Source organism: Amblyomma americanum, chromosome 1 (genome assembly GCF_052857255.1).
Source record: "Amblyomma americanum isolate KBUSLIRL-KWMA chromosome 1, ASM5285725v1, whole genome shotgun sequence".
NCBI classification, from domain to species: Eukaryota; Metazoa; Arthropoda; class Arachnida; order Ixodida; family Ixodidae; genus Amblyomma; species Amblyomma americanum.
Genome location: NC_135497.1, coordinates 222,101,886 through 222,113,904, shown reverse-complemented (window position 1 = coordinate 222,113,904; position 12,019 = coordinate 222,101,886). Strand labels below are relative to the sequence as shown.

General features: G+C 48.3%; 1 protein-coding gene across 1 annotated transcript; it reads left to right on the top strand.

The window, feature by feature from the left end:
- Nucleotides 1-8,781: 8,781 nt before the first annotated feature.
- LOC144115810 (uncharacterized) lies at nt 8,782-10,039 on the top strand (the record flags this gene model as incomplete). The annotated part of the gene is made up of 3 exons (XM_077650308.1): nt 8,782-9,075; nt 9,399-9,624; nt 9,865-10,039. Coding segments are annotated over exons 1-3 (540 nt in total), but the record flags the coding sequence as incomplete, so codon positions are not given.
- Nucleotides 10,040-12,019: the final 1,980 nt, after the last annotated feature.

Sequence of the window (12,019 nt, the reverse complement as noted above, 5' to 3'; positions counted from 1 at the left end):
GATAAACAGCACTCTCAATGAAGTTTTCACGTGCTGAGCGAATGTTGACATCTGCGTGTCGCACCTGCATTCGCGTTTTCCACGGACCGTGGAGGCCGAGAAGCATAATCATATCATAGGGCACTTCCTCATTTACGACTGGGAGGAATCGGATTCCATAAAGGTGTAAAGGAAGATCTAGAAAGATAGGGTCCCAGCACTCTAAGAAAACGTGCTTGATCGTTTCAGGTTTTTTACACAACAAACAATTTGTCGTCCACGGCACGAGGATCCCTTTATCATTCAGCGATGTTTTAACAGGGAGCGTATTGGTATGGGGGGAGTTTGAAAAAGAATGTTTGAACTCCTGACCTAACGGGCATCCTATTAACTCGCTTTAAAACATCTTGCCCAGGGCCTCCACGGTGAGGTGACCAGTAAGAAGGTACCGGCAGCGTCACATGGCTACTGCGTTGGAAATGGGTGTATTGAGGACGTGCACCGCTTGTGAAAACACTGCCAATATCTTCCATGTTGTAATCGTGAACTAGTGCGTTCAAGATTTCCGCACTTTTGTCTCGCACTGGCAAACATTTTACACGATCTACCGCATGACACACAAAGTTGAGATCACCTAACAACACTAGCACTTTTTCACAATCTAAGTACATCTGGAAGCGTTCGAAAAACTCTTTTCTCTCTGACTCCACATTCGGAGCATATGCACAGACAACTCGGAAGTTTAGGCCAAGATGCAGAAAGTCAACAACCAGGAGGCGGCCGCTTTGACAAGAAAAAAGTGACTGCACAGTTATTTTGACATTATTTCGTATGAAAAGGGCACAGCCGCCTGAGGCGCCTACAGAGTGGCACACGCAAACATAAAATTGCATATGGAAAGCGAACACCATACGATCTGTCGCTTCTTGGCTCTCAATTTGCGTTTCTTGAATGGCTATTACGTATAGCTCATTTTCTAAGAAAAGGCGACTAAGCTGACACTGTCGCCTTCTTGCTCCGAGACCTCGTACATTTAAAGTCGCTACACGAAGTGCTTCTGGAAAACGATTCACCATTTGGAAAGAAAAGGGACAATATCCTATAGTGTCTGCCCTCACACCAAGCACCGCGACCCCACAAACCCTAAAGCGGGCTTAACAGGACAATGCTACGGAGGCAGTTTCCCCGCCTGCCGTGAGTCGACCGGAATGTTCGGCCGAGGTTTAAAGCTCGCTCGCCTCATACCTGGCTTTTAGGAGGAGGCTCGTCTCCATCTTTGAGGTACTGCTGTGCCTCAATGCCTGTGCCGTCCTCATGTGAACGCTTCCCGGCCATAAGGCTGGTTGCAGTCGGGGGAACGTCCATGGGCTCAGCACCAGGATGGGTGACACTCAGTGTAGATTCCTTTCGCGCTGCAGCCTCATCTTTTGGCGCAACGTCCGCTTGTGCTGCAGGTACCACCGGCTGTCCAAGCGTTGCTCCATTACTGGGAAGTGCCACTAACTGTTCGGCTTGAGGAACAGTAGACGTAGACGGCTGCGCTACTGGAACACTCGCTTCTTTCGATGCATTGTCTGCATCTGCCTCTTCCATGAGAAGTGAAGACGTGTCCTCACTGTTCACGGGCCCTGCGACGCTGGCGTACGTTCGAGCGCACTGGCGCTCCTCATGGCCGAAGTGACGGCAAGCTGCGCACCGTGGAATCCGACAATCTCGCCGAATATACCCTGTGCCGCGGCAGCGCAGGCCTGCCTGACACGACCACAAGCGGCAGCTCTCCGGCTACGCTCACCTGGTGGGGCAGGTCGTCCACCTCCACGCCGGCGTTTAATTTAAGGGTCACCAGCCTCGTAGCCCTTGTCAGACACGCCTTGTGCGCGCCATCGCTCTCTTGAGACGTCGGTCACCTTCCCAAACGGCGCGAAGGCTAGCCGCACGTCTTCTTCCGGTACGCTGTGTAGCAGCCAGTGCAGCTTCATTCGAACGTCATGGTTGGCGGGGTCGATCCCCAGGCATCGGGCACCCTTCAGATTGAGCTCGCCGACGTTTACAACCTTCTTCACAGCCTCAGCGTCCTTAAAGGTTACCGCCCACACATGGCTCATGCGATAAGAGCCTAGGGCGATAACTTCCGGCCGGAGCGACAGCGGAACGAGCGCATCTCGAAAATCTTCCACTGTGTAAGGGCGCACACTGGGGCGCGATTACGGATCAGTCTCAAAAAACTGTCTCAATATTGAGACAGTGACGTCAAAATGACGACACCGAGAAATGCCGACCGCCGAATCGGCCAATGCGGAGCAAGGAGGCGGTGGGCTCCGCCCCGAAACCACTAATCGCACGACAAGGGACCGTAGACTAATGTTTTGAAGTAAAAACGCAGCGAATAAAAACGAGTGATGTTTTATTTTGCTAAGTAACTGTATTTCAAACCCAACAGCACCAAGCAAAAGAACCAGGGTTTTCATTTTTGCAATTAAGTTTGCTGTTTAGTCACTTTTTTTGCCGTGAAGGTGTGCTGTCAGCGGTATAGCGTGAACATGTTAGTCTGAAAATGAACAAAAACGCAATGAAGAAAACAAATAATGTTTTATTTTGGTAGTAAACTTTGTTGCAATCTCAACAACACGAGGGAAAATTAGAAGCATTTTCGGTTTTTCAATTAAATTTGCTGTAGGTTAAATTCTCTTGCCATGAGGGCGCGCTGGCAGTGACATAACGTGAACATGGCGGCCTGCAAGAAAACAGCTGATTCCATGGCTAGTTCCTGTTTTTTCGCGTGTCGTCTAAAATCAAGGTACTTTGCGGATGTCTTAAGTGCGCAGAAAAATCTGATTGAAGGCAGTGAATGCTACGGGCCTGCCGAGATCAACTTACAAGCAGCGCTCGGCTCGAAAATCGACGAAGACAACTTTAGTCTGTGTTCTCGGTCGGCGCCTATCGATCGCCGAGTGACGTGTGGTTCTGTTAATTTTCTTTAGAAAATACCAGAAAACCATGAATCATCACATAGAAGCAACTGCCGACAGACAGGTGCAGCTGCTGATAGCTTGCAATCTCGGTGCGGGAAATGAGAGCCGACACGGCCTGCCTCTGTGGCAGCACTCTTCTGCCTCGTAACCAAGTGTTGCCGCCCACATCGGGCTAAGCACTTGATGTTCCGTTTGTATTTTTGTAGCTCCGTTCGGTTTATGTTCAGTTGTTGCCGTAGTTTCTTTTTTTTCCTGTGCAAGATGCAGAAATTGTGATGTTTATGCTCCACTTTGTTTAGAGAGAAAGGAAGCACTTGACTTGATAACTTTGCTATTGTCACCGAGGAGAGAACGAGCTTGTTCCATTAACGTTATTTACTGATCATGTAGTAGATCCAGGGTCAACCTGGAAAGAAGTAGTTTGCTTGTATAGAGGCTAATTGCAACTGGGCAGAAAGTTGAGCAAGTTTGTTCATGTTTGCTGGTACACAGCGCTTGAATTGCATATGATCCAGGGCAGTGATGTGTAATATTGTATTTTGCTCAGCAGGCGGAGTGATGTTGGTATAACTGGGTTTGGTGAGGGCAGTGTTTGAAGGGCTTTAAATACTTTGCATAGCTTCTAACATGCACTTCCTTTCAGGTCGGAAGACCACTTGTTTTTTTTTTTTTAATTATGGTCCATCATATCTGAGACACCCTGTATACAGGCCACTCCACTTTGAAAGGGAACAGCCAGTTGAAAATGACTAGGACATTAAATACCTAGGCGAAAAGTAGCTTGACAGCAGTTGCACTTATCACACATATGATAGCACAAGGAGCTTGTCCGGCCATTCGGCATTGTCACCGTCTCGTGTCATCATGGACAAGACTTCATAGCCCTGTGTTACGCAAACCAAGCTAGGTGTCAGTTATGGGGCAATAACCGAGTGCTCAAAATTTCCCACAATGGAGCTGCATGTATATTCTTAGAGCTGTAGAGCATTTCCAGTAACGGTGTTGCATGATTTGTGATTGTAAACTAACCTCCAATCACACACCATCTCCTTGATGATGTGTCTGTGATGTTTACACATCTTTGTCTATCAGTGAAGATGTTCTAGTCATTCAGCAGTCATTGGAGCCACTGCACCTTACAATCTTTATTATGCATTGTTGTACAGCGGTTTCCTTGCAGTAGGTACAGCATTTAGCACAGAGCGAAACCCCTAGCCACACACCATTACGCTAAAAGCTTAGCTTTGGTATTTACACTACTTATATGTGCCAAAATGTTTTGTAGTCTGGAAAATGCATCATGTACACTGTACTATGCCATATTTATTGTACAGGTAGCCTCTGTATGAAAGAAAACATGCACTTTGAACTCAATTTTTCAGATTTTTTTTCTTAACTGCACTCAGAAATGCCATACGGTAATTGTACATCAAGGTAAACTATGCTTGTATGTACACTGCCTTTTCTGCAATAGAAACACTCGTGTCAAATGCTGTGCCTAAAAAAATAAACGCGCTTACTGAATGTATGATGCAATAAAAAACAGCTTTTTGATTCCAACAAGCATCACAAATATTTCATGCCTTATTCCAGCACTACACGTTTGGTTCATGCATGTTCGCCACACAGGTAATGACCACAGGCACTCCACCAAGCTGGAAGGAGACAGCAGAGAAGGGGCAGGTGGGCTAACATAAGCATTGACAAAAGAGAGTTCAAAATGATGCTTTTCAGAAATTGGGCGAGCTGCTTCAACACCTTTTCCGTCTTCAGGAAGAGACTGTGCAACACGCTGCTGAGGGACTGGAAGATATACTAGCAAACACACTGAAAATGAAGTGGCAGCCGGTGGGGGGCACTTGTTTGTCACTGCTGGCTTCTCGCTGCACACAGGTTGGCCAAGGGCACAACCACATCACACACTTGCAGATGTGTGTTGTGCAATGACACAAGGAAATGACAGTGGCAACAGGGGAAGAGTGCCTGATATGACTCTCTATGCCAGCATGGTGAGTCGTCTCTGGACGCTAGATTTTCCATCGCAACTGCCGCTGCACCATCCCTCGGTACGCCTTCCTCTGGAGACGGGTCGTCCTAGAGAGGCCAAAAGTACAGCACCGCATGCTCTTCTCAGGAGGCAGGTGAGGAGGGATCCCGTCTGTACGAGGCAGCCACCATTTAGAGGTGGCCCGTTGTTATCTGGGTCAGAGGCAGTGTCGCCTGCACCCTCTGCTGATATGGGCACATCCAAACAGAGGCTGTGAAGTGCAGCACGTGCGGTGATGATGCGCACTGTCCACTTCCAGTGGCACTGGTGCATCCGGTGCCCTTGAAAGCAACGGAACCAGCTCTTCGGCACACCAATACAGCGCTCAGCCACAAATTGTGTGAAAGCATGTGGCGTGTTGTACAGGCCTTCTGCTGAGTCAGGTCTGTAATGTCGTGCAACTGGTGCAGGCAGCCATGGCTCCAGTGGGTAGACATAGTCTCCTGCATAACAAAAAATGATGCGGCTAAGCATGTCCTTTCTCAGTGATCTCAACAGCATTACAGGACACTCTGCTATACAGTACAAGACTCACGCCAAGTAGCCCACATCCAGGCTTTGCTGAATATGACATTCAAGAGCATACATACATGCAGGATTTAGATGTATAAGTGAGCACTACTGTAAGGTCAGTCTTTTACCACCATATTCATATAAATGATGCGCTATGATTGCCTACAAAACACAAGCGCTGTCAGGTGCATTTTTCTTTGGTTTCTTCAACAGGAAAGGCTATGCATTTCAACAATGTAATATGTGTCCTGTGTTTCTGCTGCAATTATATTTAACAAAAGGAAAGGGTGGCAATACACTGTATCATACTGTAAAGTGTCTGCATTTGTGTAACTGTCCAGACTGATTCTTGTAGCTTTAGCAGATCCGGCCAAATGCATAGTGCTGGAGCTCAATAGATGTGACTGAGTTCGCCCGACGGGTGACACGGCTATTTTACTGCTTACCCAGAAAAAAAATCACCGTCGTCCAGCAGGCCTTCCTCCGCCTCGGAATGCCGCCAGACAAACGCGTCGCGGAAGGATCCGGGTCAGCGCGAGTCCACGGCCAGGATGCACATTTTCGCGCCACAGATCTGAGAAAAAACAAGCACAGCCCGTACTCACTCTCGCTGCCGAGGCCCGCACTTGTAGCTCATGCACTTGTAGCACTTGAACTCATGCGGTCAAAAACAGTGGCCGAGGTATACTCACTATTACGTCCGCAGCGTAGAACCGCTTGCGGCTCGTTCGCAGCACTGCCCCCAGACTCCTTGATAGTGATGAGTGCCCAATCGACACACCGGACGACGCCGGAGATGCTGCCGCGGCGAACGTTTAGGCAAAGGACGCCCTCCTTCGCCGCCGCCTTCTCCTCGGGTCTCCTCGGAAAGCAAACACCCCCCTTTTGTGACCCAACGTTGACATTGGTCTCCGCTGCCCGCCGCAAAGGCTTGTTCACAGTCGGTTGGGCTGCGCCGACGTTTTCTTCATTTCCAACGGCGTCTTGAAACCCACCGGAGGCGAAGAAGCGCAGCGCGCACAGCACCTGCCGCTCCACTGACAGCGCACTCACCCGCGCACTTCCCAGTTCAACGGCGAGTTCGTCGCACAGACACTGCGCAGTCTCCTCGAAATAACTCTCCCGCGCGTCAAAGTCGTCTTCATGCACCCTCCGACACCGTTGCTCGCGCGGTCACCCGCGTATACGACGATGTAAACAGCCGCCATTTTCTGTCTCAAACGTGTTGATACTACTTTTTCCAGTCTCAAAAAATCGTCTCAATCTGCCCGCATAATTAGATGGCCAACGTCACCACTTCTGCGCCATTTACGACGTCAGTCAGTGACGAAAAAAATCAAAATGGCCGCCGACCAATAGGAGAGCGGCAAATGATATACTTTTTGAGACAATTTCGATTGAGACTGATCCGTAATCGCGCCCCTGATGTCCCCTGCAGAAAAACAGTATTCAAAACAGAACGCCCTGTTGGCAGACAAGCGTTTCGGTGCAGGTGGGCTGGAAACGCTGATTGGTCGAACAAAATGTGACGTCACGCCTAAAACGTCATGTGACGTCATGGCCACGTGATTTTTAATGACGTCGTGTCCGGTTGGGAAGAGACATATTTTCCCTAGGTTTTTCTCGGAATTCCCCACGTTTTTGACAGCGCGCGCGGGTTCAAAAAGCGCACCTGATGCGCCGCGCTTTCACACACTGCATGCGCGTTTCTATATTTTTATTATATATGATATCCTTGAACTGCTGGTGTATTATTTTAGTGCGCTCGAACGGCGCGCTTCGTTGTGCATTTATTATAATCGCCACTGCCTGGCGGACCCGATACAGCTTTTGCAGACCTGAGAGGTTAAACACGTACTATCCATGCAAAGCCACGCAAATGCGCCTACAGGTGACCACGCCCGTCTATCAGCGCTCCGTCGAGTGCCTGCATTTACAATCGAGTGCTGTAGGACTATGAACCTGACCTAGAGCATACATATTATAATTTTTGCTTGTATTCTACATTCTCTACATGCAGGAGACTACACTCATAGCTTTCGTTAGTGCAGAAATTTCGTACAACCGTGTCAAAATTTGGCGGTCCGGTTTTGTTCTACACGACGTTTTGGAGGAGAAAAGCATTGGGTCTTTGAAGGACGACAGTCTATATAAACTCCTATTCACTGTGTCGTCGTACCTATCGTAATTAATGACGACATATAAAGGCTTTTGATACAACTCTCGTGATTTAAAACAAAACTGTTCGTTTCACTAACCCGCGAAAAAATATTGCGCGCAATCATTCGCCACAGCCCGTTGCTGCGTAATTTTTGTTTTGTGCGGATTTTCTTTTATAATATGACAGCTGCACGCGATAGCTTATATATATAGTTGCGCAGCCGACCACTGCAGGTACCAGCAAACACGTACCCCGTTTAGAATGAATTTAAAAACGCGGTCGGGAGTTGGAATTATTTGTCCGGGACGCTGCGGTCAAAGTTCGCAGTTTTGAAAATTGAAACACGGAAATTTTTGCGCATAGCTAGTCACTCTTGCATAAGTAAATATCTTATTCCTACCCATCATCCCTTTGTCAGAACACATATATTAATGAGAAAAACGACCCATTTGATGCAATTAAGTTCACAGTCCTACAGGGTGGGTTCCACAACAAAGAGAGCAACGGGAGTCGTACTTTATTTACAAATTTGTAACAATTGCTCACGGCATTAATGAAAGTCCGGGTTTATTGACCTCCATCGCCCCTTTCAGAGCCAGTGCTGACCTTAGGAGTGCCGGCGCGTCAAACCTCGGTCGTTTGCCGCCAGCGGCATCTTTTTCAAGCTTCGCTGCCCGTCCGCTTACACAAAGCTCATAATTGATCCCCCACCCCTGTCTTCCCAGTTCGACGTACCACCTTGTCGAGCAGGGTGCAATTGAAGAACCAAGAACCCTTGATTAAATGCTCCTGCCATTCACCTTTACCCCCCCACAGGACACTTTCGCGAACTGGTATGTTTTGCCGCCTTTTTTCTTTTTCCTTTGTGTGTGTGTTTCATGCACAGTGCACGTGTGTGTAGTTAAGCTAACTGCGCCGCTGATTCCGCCTTCACTATTCGTACCGAAGACGCTCCTGGAACGTCTCCTGCCCTGTCTGAATTTATTGTTTATTTGTTTGCTCGTTTTGGCCGGCGGCACGGGCAGTACATGCATCTATGATTCTTATCTGCTCCGGGACTCCGCCAAAGTCTGTTATTAGGTCTCTTCGATTTGGCTGCACTAGCTGCACGAGTTCAGAGAGTGCAGCACTGTCGTACACGTTTTGCCAGTGCAGCGCGCGCCCTCTGCACTTTCCTCTTCTTTTTGTACAAGTGCAGGTCTAGTTCTCAACGAGTTCACGACTGCGCTGCACTCACTTCGGAGCAAGTGCCAGCCAGTTCACGATGGCGGGTGTTTTTCGAAGTTCGCTGCAGACGACGGTCGAAATAGCTGTCGGCGACATTACGAAGACGGTGACGGCTGTCCGTAGCAGCGACGGCTCCTGCATTCCTGATGGGAATGGATACCTGTACGAGGGGGCAGGTGAGTGTTGTTCAATGGCTTACTGAAAAAACGTGGTAAGCACGTTTCACGTGGTGCGCGGTTTTGTTTGTCTGCTATGGCTTCAAGCAGTGAACAGCAAAATTTAAATTCTGGATTCTCTTTTACGTGTGCACGAATTGCGCGTACCTGCGCTCGTACTGACCGTCTGAGGAAGCATTTTGGTACTCGCAAGCAAAGTCGCACCACGCTAACGCCACAGACTGGTGCTGCCGAGGGAAATGCACCCTGTGCGATTTCTCGGTCACTTCGCTAAGTTTGCGCGTCTACAGCTCGTTCTCATTATCTTTTTTTTTCTTTTCCAGACGGCGAACGCTACGTGCTTGTTTTCGAAGATGAGCACACACCTGCCAGCCAGCCACGTGCTTCCGACGAAAGCGGTATAGGTGCCTCTGCCTCAGCAGAAGCAGTTGCACCTATACCTGCTTCTGCGGAAGCAGATTTAGAGCTTTGGAGCGGCGCAAAAACGCGGTTTTTAATCGACAAATATGTTCAATTTAAGGACCTGGTTGGCCAGAAAGGGGGATTCAGGTATGTGTCCATCCCCGATTCTACGCAGCATGCTTGCAAACGCAAAAAAAAAATGACAAAAATGCGAGAATTTGTCCCGAGCGGTTGTTGTATTTGAATGTATTGGCAATCATTGTAATACAAACCAAAGTGCATTTCATATTTCATCCCAGCATGCTTTTGGAAATGCGACCCCTGTTTTTGCCGTTGAGTTTGATAGTTGCTGCAGTACGTGTTTCAGTTCTGGCTTGATTTCTTTAGGACAAAAAAAATGTTCTGGACAAGGTTGACGAACCTCCTCAACCATGAGTTTGGAGGCACTCTTTCGGCTGTCCAAGTGGAAAACAAGTGGAAGTCGTTGGAGCGCAGCTACAAGCGAGCAAGAACAAAAAATAACACATCGGGGCACCACCGTGTGCCATGCGAGTACGAGGAGCGAGTACCCAGTCCATTAAATGTCTAGCTGACTTGCTGAATAGTTCTAATAGACCTTGCGCCATGTAGGGAGCTGTCCAAGGTGCTGGAAAAAGAGCACCATATACAGCCACCAGCACTCCTCGAGACTGGAGCCTCTGCAGGAAACTCAGAGTAAGTATACTAATTACATTATATGCATGTCTTTTTAGGTAGGCTTACAACTGGAATGGCAGATTAAATCTGGTACATGAGAAGGAACACACATGACAAGACTAAGCACTGACTGCAAGCTGAAATAACATTTACATTGTAAGCAATGCTTATTATTTTCCTAAGCAAAAGAAGCATGTCATATGTGTCCATTCTTGTGCAGCTGGTTTCCTAGTGATGTACTTGGTGCAAACCACAGAAAGTGATGTAATGTTTGTATTCTTGTGTGCAAAGTGTGGCTGCAGAGGACATGAACTCCTCCAGAGACATGGAGGTGCCGGCCAGCATGCCCCGCAGGAAGAGGCAGAGGACATCTTCAAACAGTGTCCTTGCCGAAATGCTGCTGAAGTTGGATGCAGCGAGAGCGAAGCGCCACGAAGAGCGCATGGCCAAGTTTGATATGCTGATTGAGGTCATGCGAACTAATAAGCAATAAACACTTGCACTTTGGTGTTTCGTGACCTGTGTGTGCTACGTATCCTAAATGAAAAGGAAACGTTCAAAATATGTTTCCACATTTATTCACTTTAACTTGAACAGCACTAGAATTCATGCAAGCACTACACAGACAGCATGGCAGTAGCATGACACAATCTTCATGAAAACAAGGCTGCCTTAGCATTGCTGCTTTGCAATATATTCCCTCAGAGCCTCACTGTAGCCTAACAAATTAGGGTCAATATGTCCTGTTGGCTCTCGGTTTCCTGCATCGTCGTAAGGTGGCAAAGTCTCCAACTCTTCCAAAAAATCCCTTTCTTCGTTACAAAAATTGTGTAAAACGCAGGCAGCCATTACAAGGAAGCAGCACTGTACTACAGTTTTGGCGTCAACGAAGTACAACCTTCGAAAGCGCTGCTTCAACAGCCCAAAAGTGTTTTCAATGGTCACCCTTTGTTGGCTATGCCTTCCATTGAAGTTTCTTTTCCACGAAGGAAAACTGTTCTGGTTGTCTCTGAAGGGGGTCATGAGCCACGGCATTAGCGGGTAAGCGCAGTCCCCAAGAAGATACCCACCGTCGCACATTGCGGATGCGTTCTGAAAGAAAGAGCTTTCTCTCAGCACACGCGCATCGTGTGTTGATCCCGGAAAACCGACGAACACGTGCGTGAATCTGTTTTTATCGTCGCAGATCCCCTGCAGTATGATGGACGGAAACTTCTTCCGGTTGTAGTAAGAATGTGCAGATTGATCCGGCCTGAGGATCTCCACATGACATCCATCGATGCACCCTATAGTGTTCCGGGGCCCCCTGCCACCACTCTTCGCGAGGAATCCAGCTTTCACGCGGACAGTCTCCGCGCTGCCAGGCCAGCAGATTACTTCGTCCCTGATGGCGTGTAAAAACTTGACGACTCGGTTGACACAGACGTGCACCGACGACTCCGTCACGTCAAATTTATCGGCAATAGAGTACATTGAGCACTGGGAGCCTATGTAGACTAAAGCTATCAGGCATGTTTTTTCAGCCGAAATCTGCCGCCTTCCTTGTACAGCATCGGGGAAGAAGGCGGATGCCATGAAGCGAGCGCTCAGCTCATCGAAAGTCCTTCTAGACAGCCGGAAGAGTCTCTTGAACTCCACTTCGAAGTATGTGCCCACTACAGTTTCACAGTAGCCAGGGATACGATGGCGATCGTTTCTGACGACACCACATGCAACTAAAATGCACATCTCGTCGAATTCTTCGTCGCTGTCGGACTCTAACAGCTCCATAGCCGCTTGCAAGCAGGCAGCCATCTCGATCACGTTTATAGACACACGCACGAAAAGTCCGATGCACCACACAAGA